The following is a 12,312-nucleotide window of genomic DNA, read 5'->3' as shown; positions in this document are numbered from 1 at the left end:
TTAGCTACAAAAGTACCAATGTTCAAAACCTGCAACACCTTCAACCACAAGCCCCAAATAATCCCGGAAATCAAAACCAATGACCAAACAACAATCAAAACAAAAACTATGGGAACCAACCACAAGGGTACCAAGATTTTGGTGGAAATCAAAGCAACCAAGGGTTTTACTAAGGGAATCAAGTGAACCAAGCTAATCAAAGATTTGGGCAAGGGTATGTTCAAGGGTTTCAAGAACAAGGCCAAGGACCAAACTTCAACAACAATGGTCCTAGAGGTAACTTCCAAGGGGGACAAAACAACAACCAAAGTTCCAACACTTGGTATGACTATGGGTTCCCTTTACCCATAGCCAACCAACCTTATCAAGAACCCCAAGGTGATATCTCCCAAAATGAGCTTTTAAAGATGATAAAGAACATGCAACTTCAACATAGTCAAGAAACGGCTAATTTTCCTAAGGCAACCCAACAAGAACAAGCAAACTTGAGGGCTACCTTCCTTAAATACATGAGAGAAATGGAATCAAGGATGGCCTCTCATGCTATGGCTAACCCTCAAAGGCCTCCCGGTGGTCTACTAGCCCAAGATCAAAGCTCCAAGGATGCCTCAAATAGCCACCACGCGCATGCTGTAGTTTTGAGAAGCGGTTTAGAGCTTGAGGACCCCTACAAGAATCTTGAGGTAGAAATTGAAGGAGATACCGAAAGGAATGGAATGGAGATGAGTGGTGAAAAGGAAAATCCATCCATAACACCGTCGGCTAGAGTGAGTGAAGCCAAGAAGGGTAATGAAGCTTGTGAAGAGTCTTCAAGTGGGGGAATTCAAGTGGAAAAAGATGTTGATGGATATGTGGAAGACCTTCCTTATGAGGAAGAAGCAATTGAAGAAGTACCTTTGCAACACACCAAAAAGGTAACAAAGAGTTCGGTTCTTCCAAAGGTACCTTCCAATTCTCAACTTGTGTCTAATATTCCTTATCCCTCACGAGCCATTAAGAGTAGGGAAAACTTTAAGTATGCCAAGTTCTGTGATATGCTTAAGAAACTTGAAGTCACCCTACCCTTTACGGAAGTGATTATGAACATGTCAATCTACTCAAAATTTTTAAAAGACATTTTGACCAAGAAAAGGGTCTTGGGTGACCAAGAGATAGTGGCTATGGAAGAGGCATATAATGCTCATATCCTTAACAAAATGCCCACTAAACTTGGTGACCCGGGAAGCTTTTCAATCCCATGTGTAGTTGGTGGTGTTCCTATATCAAGAGCTCTTTGTGACTTGGGGGCAAGTGTGAGTCTCATTCCTTTAAAAGTTGCAAAGAAAATTGGCATTCAAAACCTTTCTCCCACTACCATGACTCTCCAATTGGCAGATAGGTCCATCAAGTGCCCTATGGGGGTGCTTGAAGACGTACCCGTTAAAGTTGGAAAGCTTTTAATCCCCGCCGATTTTGTTGTCCTTGATATTCTGGAGGATAGCCATACCCCATCATCCTAGGTGGGCCATTTTTGGCTACCGGAGGAGTGCTTATTGATGTCAAGAATGGGCGGCTAACCTTCCAAATTGAGGGCAACAATGTCGAATTTAACCTTCCACATTTGATGAAAGGACCAAGAGTTTAAAGAGTAAGCACTATTGAGGTGATTGATGAAATAGTGCATGAAGTAGCCCGAGAAGAAGTGGAAATGGAAAAGGTTTTTCAAATCTCCTTGCATGATGAAGCTATGAAGGAAGATCATGAAGTTGATGAAAATTTTTTGACGAAAGTGGAGGGCTTTATCCCTCCAAAGGTACAACTCAAGCCTTACCCCCTTCACTCAAGTATGCTTTTCTTGATGAGGGGGAGGCTTACCCGGTGATCATAAATGCTAATCTAAGTGAGTTACAAGAAATTAAAATTTTGCAAACTTTAAGAACTCATAGAGGCTCACTCGGGTATAGCATAGATGACATCAAGGGCTTGAGCCCGAGTTTGTGCATGCATAGAATTGTCTTGGAAGAGGGGAGACGACCCAAGGTATATGGTCTTAGGAGGATAAACCCTAAAATGGCCGAGGTAGTTAAAAATGAAGTGTTGAAATTACTTGAGGCCGGGATTATCTATCAAATAACGGATAGTAAGTGGGTAAGTCCGGTTCACGTGGTACCAAAGAAGGGAGGGGTATAAATGGTTGAGCAAGAAGACGGGACCACCCTACCTACTAGACCGGTGACGGGATGGCGCATGTGTATTGACTATAGGAAACTTAATGCCGCCATCCTTAAAGACCATTTCCCAATCCCCTTTATAGACCAAATGCTCGAGAGACTTGCGAGTCATGCTTATTATTTCTTTCTAGATGGTTACTTCGGGTTCTTCCAAATCCCCATTCACCCGGAGGACCAAGAAAAGACGGCCTTCACTTGTCCCATAGGGGTCTATACATATCGTAGGATGCCATTCGGGCTTTGCAATGCGCCCGACACCTTCCAAAGGTGAATGATGGCAATCTTTTCATACTTTCTAGAGGAAAGCATGGAGGTTTTCATGGACGATTTTAGTGTCCATGGGGACTCATTTGATCATGGTCTTGACAATTTGACTAATGTGTTGAAGATATGTGAGGAGCACAACCTCGTTCTAAATTGGGAAAAATGACATTTTATGGTAGAGGAAGGGTTGTACTCGGTCACATTGTCTCTAGAAGGGGTATTGAGGTTGATGGTGCTAGGGTTGCCATTATAGAAAACTTGTCACCTCCTTCCAATGTAAAGGGACTGAGGAGTTTTCTAGGCCACGCCGGCTTCCATAGGCGTTTCATTAAAGATTTTTCAAAGATAGCAAAACCATTAACTTCATTACTCCTCAAGGATTCCCCCTTTGTATTTGATAAACCTTGTCTTGAAGCTTTTCATAGGTTGAAGGAGGCATTGGTCAAGGCTCCAATAATCCGGGCTCCGGATTGGAACCTCTCTTTCGAGATCATGTGTGATGCTTCGGACTTCGCAGTTGGTGCGGTCCTTGGGCAAGTGGTGGATAAGAAGCATCATGTGATTTATTACACAAGCAAGACCCTTGATCAAACACAATGTGGCTACTCTACAACCGAAAAGGAGATGTTAGCGATTGTTCATGCCGTTGAAAAATTTCGGCAATACCTTGTTGGGTCTAAGGTGGTGGTTTACTCCGATCACACCGCCTTGAGACAATTAATGGTTAAGAAAGATGCAAAGCCCCGACTTTTTAGATGGGTCCTACTTCTCCAAGAATTTGAATTAGAGATCAAGGATAAGGCCGGGCCAGAAAATGTTGTAGCCGACCACTTATCAAGATTGACCGTTGAAGATCATGGGATACAAGACAAGAGTGGACCCATCAATGAGTGGTTACGGGATGATGGACTCATGGAAGTTAGCGTCAAAACCCATTGGTTTGCGGATCTTGCAAACTACATTGTGAGTGGTTTCTTACCGGATGAAATGGAACAAAGGGAAAGGCGGAAGTTGAGACATGATGCCAAGATATACTTTTGGAATGACCCACACTTGTTCCACAAGTGTGGGGATGGAATGTTCTGGAGATGTGTTTCAAGAGAGGAGGGCTTGGAGATTGTCGACCGGGTTCACAATTCCGCCTATAGGGGACACTTGGCCACCTCTAGGACCATTGCCAAGATCGTCTAAGGTGGATTTTATTGGCCCTCCATGTTTAAGGACATCCACTACTTGGTTAAATCTTGTGATGCTTGCCAAAGGGTTGGGAACATTGGAAAGAGGAATAAAATGCCCTTGACTAACATATTGGAAATTGAACTTTTTGATTGTTGGGGCATAGACTTCATGGGACCCTTCCCCAAATCTTGTGGAAATGAATACATCTTGGTTGCGGTGGACTACGTGTCCAAATGAATTGAAGCGGTAGCCTCTCCCACCAATGATAGCAAGGTTGTGATAAAGCTTTTCAAGGGCACGATTTTTTCAAGGTTCGAAACACCAAGAGTAGTCATAAGTGATGACGGATCACATTTCCACAAAAGCACTTTCAAAGCTCTACTTGAAACACATGGAGTGCGGCATAAAACCACCCTTGCCTACCACCCTCAAACTAGTGGGCAAGTGGAGGTTTCTAACCGCCAAATTAAGGCCATTTTGGAGAAAGTCACAAACAAGAGCCGGAAAGATTGGTCACAAAAGCTCCCGGATGTGCTATGGGCATTGAGAACCGCCTACAAGACACCCCTTGGTACCACCCCCTATAAGCTTGTGTATGGGAAAGCTTGTCATTTGCCCGTTGAGCTAGATTACAAGGCTTGGTGGGCTCTTAAGGAGATGAACTTTGACTTTGACGCCGTCGGAGAGGTTCGCTTTCTCCAAATGAATGAGCTTGAGGAATGAAGATTGGAGGCTTATGAGAGCTCCAAAATCTATAAGGATCAAACGAAGAAATGGCATGATGGCAAAATCATGAAGAAAGATATAAGTGTTAGAGACCTTGTTCTCCTTTTCAACTCCAAGGTCAAGGTGTTTTCGGGCAAGCTCAAATCAAGGTGGTCGGGACCCTTTAAGGTGATGCAAATATTCCCTTATGGTGCTTTTGAGCTTTGGAGCGAGGAAGGAGGAACCTTTAGGATCAATGGTCAACGAATCAAGCGCTACTATGATGGTGACAACAAAGGACCGATTGAGGTGCTCTACCTCGGGGGTTCCCCTCCCCGAGGAGAGGGCAAATTGAAACTCTTGAAAAGTGATTTGGTTTGGTGGAGTTCCTCAAGAACCACCACTTGTACATAGCATGCATTTTAGTTAGCAAATGAGAAATTTGGAAGGATCGTACTTGGTAAGATGAAGTTGGTGTTGAGGTTTGAAGAGAATTTGATTGAATTTGTGAGAGTTGATTCTTGATTTGTGCAACATTGATAAATTTTTGATGATTGAAGCCATAAGTATGTCAAAGGGGATCTGAGCCTGTGGGCAGGCGGCCTGTCTATGACCGGCTCATAACCCGCTGTAACTTTTGGGCAAAATTCAAGTTAGCAAAATGGAGAAAATGAGGAAGAGGGGTCTTAGCCGGTCCACCGGCGGACGGTCAAATACCGGCTGAAAACCCGCTGTAACTTTTGGGGTGCAATTTTAAAGAGGGACTCCAGCCGGTCGGCCTGCAGCCGGCTCACTGGCTGAGAGTCATGATGACGTGGCAAATTGGGTAGAATGACAAAGAAGGGACTCCCAGCCGGTCGGCCGGCATCCGGTCCGCCGGTTGAGACTCACATCCATAATTAGAAAAATTTCGAAAAAATTGATATAGGGATCCCAGCTGGTCGACCGGCCGCCGGTCCGACGACCGGCGCATAACCCGCTGTAAGTTTTGGAAAAATTGAAATTTTGGGGAAGGAATCCCAGCCGGTCCACCGGCCGCCGGTCGCAGACCGGCCTAGAACCCTACCCGTGCTCCTTTAACTCTTCTCACCCACTCATTTTTTCCTCACTTTATCAAAATCACTCTCTCTCTCTCTCTCTCTCTCTCTCTCTCTCTCTCTCTCTCTCTCTCTCTCTCTCTCTCTCTCTCTCTCTCTCTCTCTCTCTCTCTTCATACACTAACACACCTTCTTCATCTTCTCCTCACCAACTCACCCTCAAATCATCAAAAACACCATCTAATCCTCCATGTTTTTGTGATAAAACTTCCTTTTAACCATATAATATCACTCCAAACTCCATTTTTCATCTCTAAAACACCAAAAAACTCTGAAAATCGTCAATTCCAAGTCTAGGGTTTGGAAAATCCAAAAATTCGTCTTCCATTTTTGGGTAAGTTCTTCACTCTAGTTTTGTTTTTTTAAGGTTTAATTGTGTTTTTAAGCCTCCTTTTTGGTGGAAAAATCGGAGTTTTTGATTTGGGTTAGTAAGGTAAGTTAGTTTTTGGAGATTAATGGCGCCAAACAAGAGAGCTAGGGCGGATGCTAGCACTAGTGGAGCGGAGATAGCCCCTGACCCTACCTTCCCGGAGGTCCAATTCATTTCCGAGGCACATAAGGTAAGATTTTCCCACCTAAAATCTAGTGAAATCATCCCTACTAGATTTATTTGCCGAAATACCCTGAGAAAGCTAGGTTGGGATACCGATTGTGAAAAATTGTTTAATGGGGTCGGGATGGGAGCTATGTATAAACTACATCGCCAAATCTTTGCTAGAATCACACTTGAATTTTTGTCCTCGCTTGAGGTGGAAAAAAATAAGAACACAAGTAAAATAACCGGTATCTCCTTCCGGTTAATGAACAAGACTATTCAAGTGACCCTTGAGCGAATGGGAAGAATTTTTGGGTTGCCTAGTACGGGGAGCCACCTTCCCCCGACTAGGTTTGATCAACAAGAGTTGTGGAAAGCGATTGCCGGTGAGAATATTAATGATGAGCTTAAGATGAAGGAACACCATATTCATAGTCCAATTATCCGGACATGGCACCGCTCTATGGGGTGGACGATATTTGGGAGGCATAAGCCTCACAATATGCATTCCGATGAGCTCTACATTATCGGGAGCTACCTTAAGCAACACCCCAAGGCGTATCAAATCAATATTGTCCACCTCTTGATACTCCATTTGCAAAAGCTTGGTAACAATATCCGCAATAATTCACCAATAGTGGTAGGGGGTTTGATAACCCAAATTGCTAAGGAGACCGTAGGATTTGTAAAATCACGGCATCAACCGGTACAAGGGGTCACCATAATTGATAGTAACCATTTGAGCTCCCTTTTCTTTACCAAGTATGATTTTGATGACATGAAGACTTATCTCTTGATTAGGAAGAGCTTGACCTTTATTCCTCTCCCCAATGCCGATTTGGTTACTCTTGAACCGGATAAAGAGCGGTATCTCCTTCCTCTTGAAAACGCCACCGCCCCTACCACCCGACAAGTAGCCCGTAGCACTCTCTCCTACGGGAGAAATGCACAAGGACCAACTCAATCTTCCTACAATTATGATGCCCCACCCGAAACCGACACATCTTCCTCCGCCCAACCCTCCCAATACCTACCCATTGATCCGAAAGTGTGGGATCTCATGGAGGGCATGAACCTTGGGATTAGGAAGGTGCAATCCTCCTTAGATGATTTCCGCACCCATGTCGACAAACGCTTTGAACAAGTCGACGACTTCTTAGGCCAAGCACACCAAAAAATAGATCGAATCTACGTGGATCAAGCTCTAGGCAACTACCCCCTCTATGAAGACTACGCTTCCCGGCGTATGGTCCCACCCAATGGCCCTTTCCCCTCTTACTTCAACCTACCGGATGAAGGGTACACTCAACCGGGGATCCATGGAGGCCTCAACTTGAACCTCGACTACTATAGCGCCCCATCCTTCCAAACTAGTGGAGGATATGACTACAACCAAGGGGGTGGCTACGGTGGTTATGGGGGAGGCTTTGATAGCCAAGGGGGAGCGGGAGGCTACCACACCAACGTCAATATGGATGCTCCATACAACCCTCATGCCAACCTAGAAGGGTTTGTTGGTGGTGGTGGTGGACAAGGGGGTAGTGTAAGTGGACTCGGGGTGGAAATTAGCGGGTATGAAGGTAGTGGTTTTGATGTGGGCAATGATGAGTATGGCGGGAGAGGATTTGATGCTCTTGATAGTGGTTATGGTGGTAGTGGTAGTGCTTATGGAAACCATGGTTATCAAGACGACTATGATGATGGGGGGCCGCGGCAAAGGAAAATGTGTATTTAATGTTGATGATGAAGATGATAATGAAGATGAGAACCCGGAAGAAGATCAAGTGGACTTTGGCTTAGATCTTGATTGAGCCCTTATCTTTGCTCCCACCTTGAAAAATTCAAAGCCAAGTATGATCTCTCAATCCAAATTTTCTAATCCATATTTAAATTTTTGTATGCATTTAGCTTATATGTAATATATTTAGCTTAGAAACTCATTTAATTGCATACATTTAGGTTTGCATTAGATTTAAAATTTGTAATATATCGTCACACATAGACATTGCATTCACGTAGTATATTTTGCATTGTAATTCAATATTGCATATAGAATAGATCATGCATTGCATTCTCATTTAAAAACCACTAAAAATTTATAAAAAAAATCAAAAATCAAAAATCTAAAACATGTTCTCATTTCTGAATTTCCTCCACACATTTACTTCCATTGGAAATATGTAAATAAATAAGTGTGGGGAGGAAATTCTACCATTTTAAAAATACAAAAAACACGTTATTTATTTTCGAATATTCAAAAACCCAAAAATATGTTCTTTTTAATTCTCTTCATGCCCTCCCATGTCTATAAATAAGTGTGGAGAGGGCCTATAAAAAACCCAAAAACATGTCCATTTTCATTTTGAAAAACAAAATATCAAAAATATGTTATTTTCTTTTTCAAAAATTGAAAAATACAAAAATATGTTCCTTTCTTTGCCCTATTCCCTCCCTATACTTTGTTCCATCGAGGACAATGTAAATTTCAAGTGTGGGGAGGGAAATATCCACTTTGTGAATATTTGTTTATAATTGTATATACCTTTAAATTTGATAAAATTTCAAAAAAAAAAAAACGCAAAAAAAAAATTGAAAAATTTCTGAAAAAACACAAAAATATTTGCATTGTATATATATGTTTTGTCTAACCTTTGGCACGGCGCATTGACCATTTGAGGCAAAAAGGAGCTAGAAGACCGCTTGGTATAATCCTTCCTATCCCTTACTCCTTTTACTATTCTTTCTTTTTAGTATCTTGGATATTTTGAAGGAGAATGAGAATTTTGTTGCCTTGGGTGTCTCATTGGGAGATCATGTGGATTGTTTGGTGTTGATGCGTGCTGCTAGGATTAGATATTTGTTGCATATTTATTTTCTTGTTCTTTCGATTCCCGCTTGCATTTTGTCACATGTGCATATGTGTTGTGGCTAGACTTAGTTGCACTTAGTTTGTAAATGTTTTGCACAAGCATGGTCGACGAAGGGAACCAAGTACTCCCATGATGAGTTATGTGTCCAATTGTGCTTTTCCCCTTCCCGTGACTTGCACCCGTGACCTCTTAGTTAGCCGAGGGATGTGGGCTTGACCAATGAGTTTAGAACGACCTTGTGAGACCTAGGCCGTAGACTAGACCTAGGACTCGACTTAGCCACTCAAAGGTAAAGGTAGAGCCTCCTAAAGTGGGTACATTCATACCCCGCCCTCATCTAGGTTTGAGAGTAGGCCTCCTCGCGAGGCGTGTCATGTCAAAAGGCATAAATATGGAGCTCATTCCTTGATTCCGTAGAAGTGTCGATGTGCATGTTGAGACAATTTTGTTCAAATAAAGTAGCATCTTATAGCCAAATAAGCTTATTTTTCACCCATTTGATCATCTTTCCCTTTTGTTTACTCAATTTGTGCCTAAGCCTTATCATTTCATTTGCTAATAAAATAACTACATTCCATAAACATCTCACCTTTGTTGAGTAGTTGGTCTTTGTAGTTGTTTTAAGGAATATAATTGGGAAGGAAATATGATTTTTGTTGAGGTGAGCGGTCCTAAATATCACAAAAGTGAAATGAAGCTTGATGGTTGGCCAATTCTGCAATTTATTAAGAGGTTTACAAGAAAAAAAAATGAAAATGAAGAAGAAAATCAAATAGAAAAGAGAAAAAATGAAGTGAAAAACAAAAGGAAAAGAATGTCGTGTTTGTATCTAATAAAGGGTTGATGGATTTGCAATTGAGTCTTGTTTTGAAAATAATGAAATGAATGGTTAGAAATGACAATCTTTGCCAAATTTTGTGGAGGAATTATTTTGCATTTGGTACGGTTTAGTGAATTGGTTAGATGTGGCGACTACTTAACCGATAGCCTCACATGTCTTAAAACGATGCTTGCACCAACCCCTTTTCACTGAACCCAAGCCTCATTACAACCCGGTTGTCTCTCTTGTATGTGCATCATTTGACATTTCTCTTGCGGATATTGGATGGAGTACCATATTAGATTGCGGGCACGTTTTCACTAGTCGAGTTAGGAGAGTGATTTTGGTTACTAGTTATCACAAAAATCACCTTGTTCTTTCATTGAGTGATGAGTGAAAAGCGTGAGGATGTCGTTGCCTAGGTCCCCTTAGTCATGGTTGAATCTCGTGTCGGTTTTGTGATTCTCGGCGGACTTGCCTACTTCCCCTTACCCCGCTCTTGAATGTGTTTATTGAGTATTGGTCACACTAGGGTCGCTTGAGTCATGCTTAGGGGGTTGGCACCTCCGCTGGAACTTCTGAGACGGTACTCCCGACCAAGACCGTGTTTTGTTGCTTGAAAACCCGGCCACTTAGATGAGGAAAGTGGACCATTTTGTTAGATGCATTCTATTGCTTGATTATGTGCTTTCATGATAGGTGCATCGCAATTTTGTAGCAAGATCCAACTTGCCTTGCAATAGGGCACTTTTCCCTCATGAGTGTCAAATTGTGAGTTGAAGGGGCGTTGATTGCGCTAATACTCATTCGGATATTATTAGTAAACTAGTTGAGTGATGCTTATATTGTGCACACACTCTTAATACTTACCATCGTAGGATCTTACATGTTGATGTTAGACTTACTCGGGGACGAGTAAGAGTTAAGTGTGGGGATGTTGATGAGTGCCCATTTTGTGTTGATTTCATCCTTCTTCTCTATGCATATTTCCCGATCATACGCGATTTTTGACCCTTTTAGCCCCATTTTGTAGCTTTAATCCCGTACTATGAGCTTTATGTCCCTCATTGCAGGTTTTTGCATCAGGAAGAGGGCTTAAGGAGCTAGCTAAGGAGCTTACAAGGCGTGCATAGAGAAGAAGAGTGAAGAAGAAGAGAAGCAGGACTCCCGGCCGGTAGGCCGGCAGCCGGTCCACCAGCTGAGAGTCCCCATATACGAGTATTGAAGTTGAAGAGGTGAAGGAAGACTCCAAGCTGGCAGTCGGTCAACCGGCTGGAAGTCCTCCTCCTGGGCCGGTCCAGAGCCGGCAGCCGGTCCACCGGCTCACCACACCTGATGATTTAAATTGACACCAAAAACTTCCAGTGAGTTTTGCGCCGGTCCTCCAACCGGCGGCCGGTTGACCGGCTCAGACTCCTTTCCCCCGCATTTTGAACTTCCTTGTAATTTTTGACCTAAATGATTGTAAACTATAATTACCCCTCCCTTATTCATTTTCGACACACAACCCTAGATCTGTAAACTTTCCTTAATTTATGCAATCTTTTCCTAATTAAAGCATTAATCTTTCCTTAATCAATATTAATTATTATTAATCACTTAGTAAAATTAGTTTAGTAGTAGTATTTGTCAATTGTTTACCTTTGGTTTCTTGGATTGTATTGGGAGATATTGAAGGATTCTCTTCATTAATTCAATCAAAGCAATCATCTTTACTCTTTTTTGGTACATCTCTTCTCTTATTTACTTGGTTAATCAATTGTTTACATTTTAACTTGTCTTTTATCATTATTGGAATCTTTACTATGTCATCTCTTTTTGTTATTTGTTCTTTTCCATTTATTTGCTTGAACAATTTGAACATGAGTGAGTAGTAATCTTCCTAGGGTTTAGGGGGAGTCTAATGGGATTATTGGGCATGATTGTTTGATTGTTTGGGGTTTTGGTGAATTGTTTATCTTTCTCAATATTGCACACAAGCTGTTTGATGATTTGCATGAGTGAAAGCTTGTTCCTTTTTTCATTGTTCCTTAATACCTCCATTGAATGAATGTTTGTGGTGGTCTTGTTGCATGTTTTAGAAAAGTGTGATGCTTAATGAGAGTTAGTAGTCACCCTTTAGGATAATCGAGACATTGATTCACCATCCTAGGATAAACTCTCACCTTGGACCCTTTAAATCATCTTGTTTGCCCCCTTAGACCATTTAGATGAACCCGAAAGCCCTAGCCTTTAATCAATCGTATACACTTCCTATCAATTTCTTTTATTAGTTACAACTAGTAGTTTAAACCAACTCACTTCCTTTCATTTTTGACTAGACTAGACTCCTATTTAGGCTAAGTAGAAACCTCTCCATCATCGTGGTTCGACCCCGATTTACACACGAAATTGGGTTTAAATAATTGTTGGTGATAAGAGACTTGACCCTACCTACATCTTACTCATCAGTAGTGCACACTTTGGACAAGGTTGCTTATGTTCCAAAGTTGCGGCATAATTTAATTTCACTTAGTCAACTGGACTCTGAAGGTTATGGGTGTAAAGCTCATGGGGGAGTAATAAAAGTTACTAAGGGATATATGGTCCTCATGAATGGAGAGCTACGTCGTGGTTTATACCATCTGGATGT

At 42.0% G+C, this 12,312-nt stretch overlaps 1 protein-coding gene across 1 annotated transcript; it reads left to right on the top strand.

The window, feature by feature from the left end:
• Window positions 1-407: 407 nt before the first annotated feature.
• LOC141607160 (uncharacterized) lies at window positions 408-1,499 on the top strand. The gene is made up of 2 exons (XM_074426519.1): window positions 408-1,140; window positions 1,246-1,499. The coding sequence occupies exons 1-2, from the start codon at window positions 408-410 to the stop codon at window positions 1,497-1,499; spliced, it is 987 nt and encodes a 328-aa protein (XP_074282620.1).
• Window positions 1,500-12,312: the final 10,813 nt, after the last annotated feature.

Source organism: Silene latifolia, chromosome 10 (assembly GCF_048544455.1).
Source record: "Silene latifolia isolate original U9 population chromosome 10, ASM4854445v1, whole genome shotgun sequence".
NCBI lineage: Eukaryota > Viridiplantae > Streptophyta > Magnoliopsida > Caryophyllales > Caryophyllaceae > Silene > Silene latifolia.
Note: the sequence above shows the minus strand (reverse complement) of the source record. Positions and strands in the feature narration are given on the sequence as shown.

Excerpts from the sequence above, each read along its gene's own strand:
- LOC141607160 (XM_074426519.1), top strand. The coding sequence starts at position 408 with ATGATAAAGAACATGCAACTTCAACATAGTCAAGAAACGGCTAATTTT. Across the intron at positions 1,141-1,245 it reads GACCAAGAAAAGGGTCTTGG|TTGGTGGTGTTCCTATATCA; the intron begins GTGACCAAGAGA and ends TCCCATGTGTAG.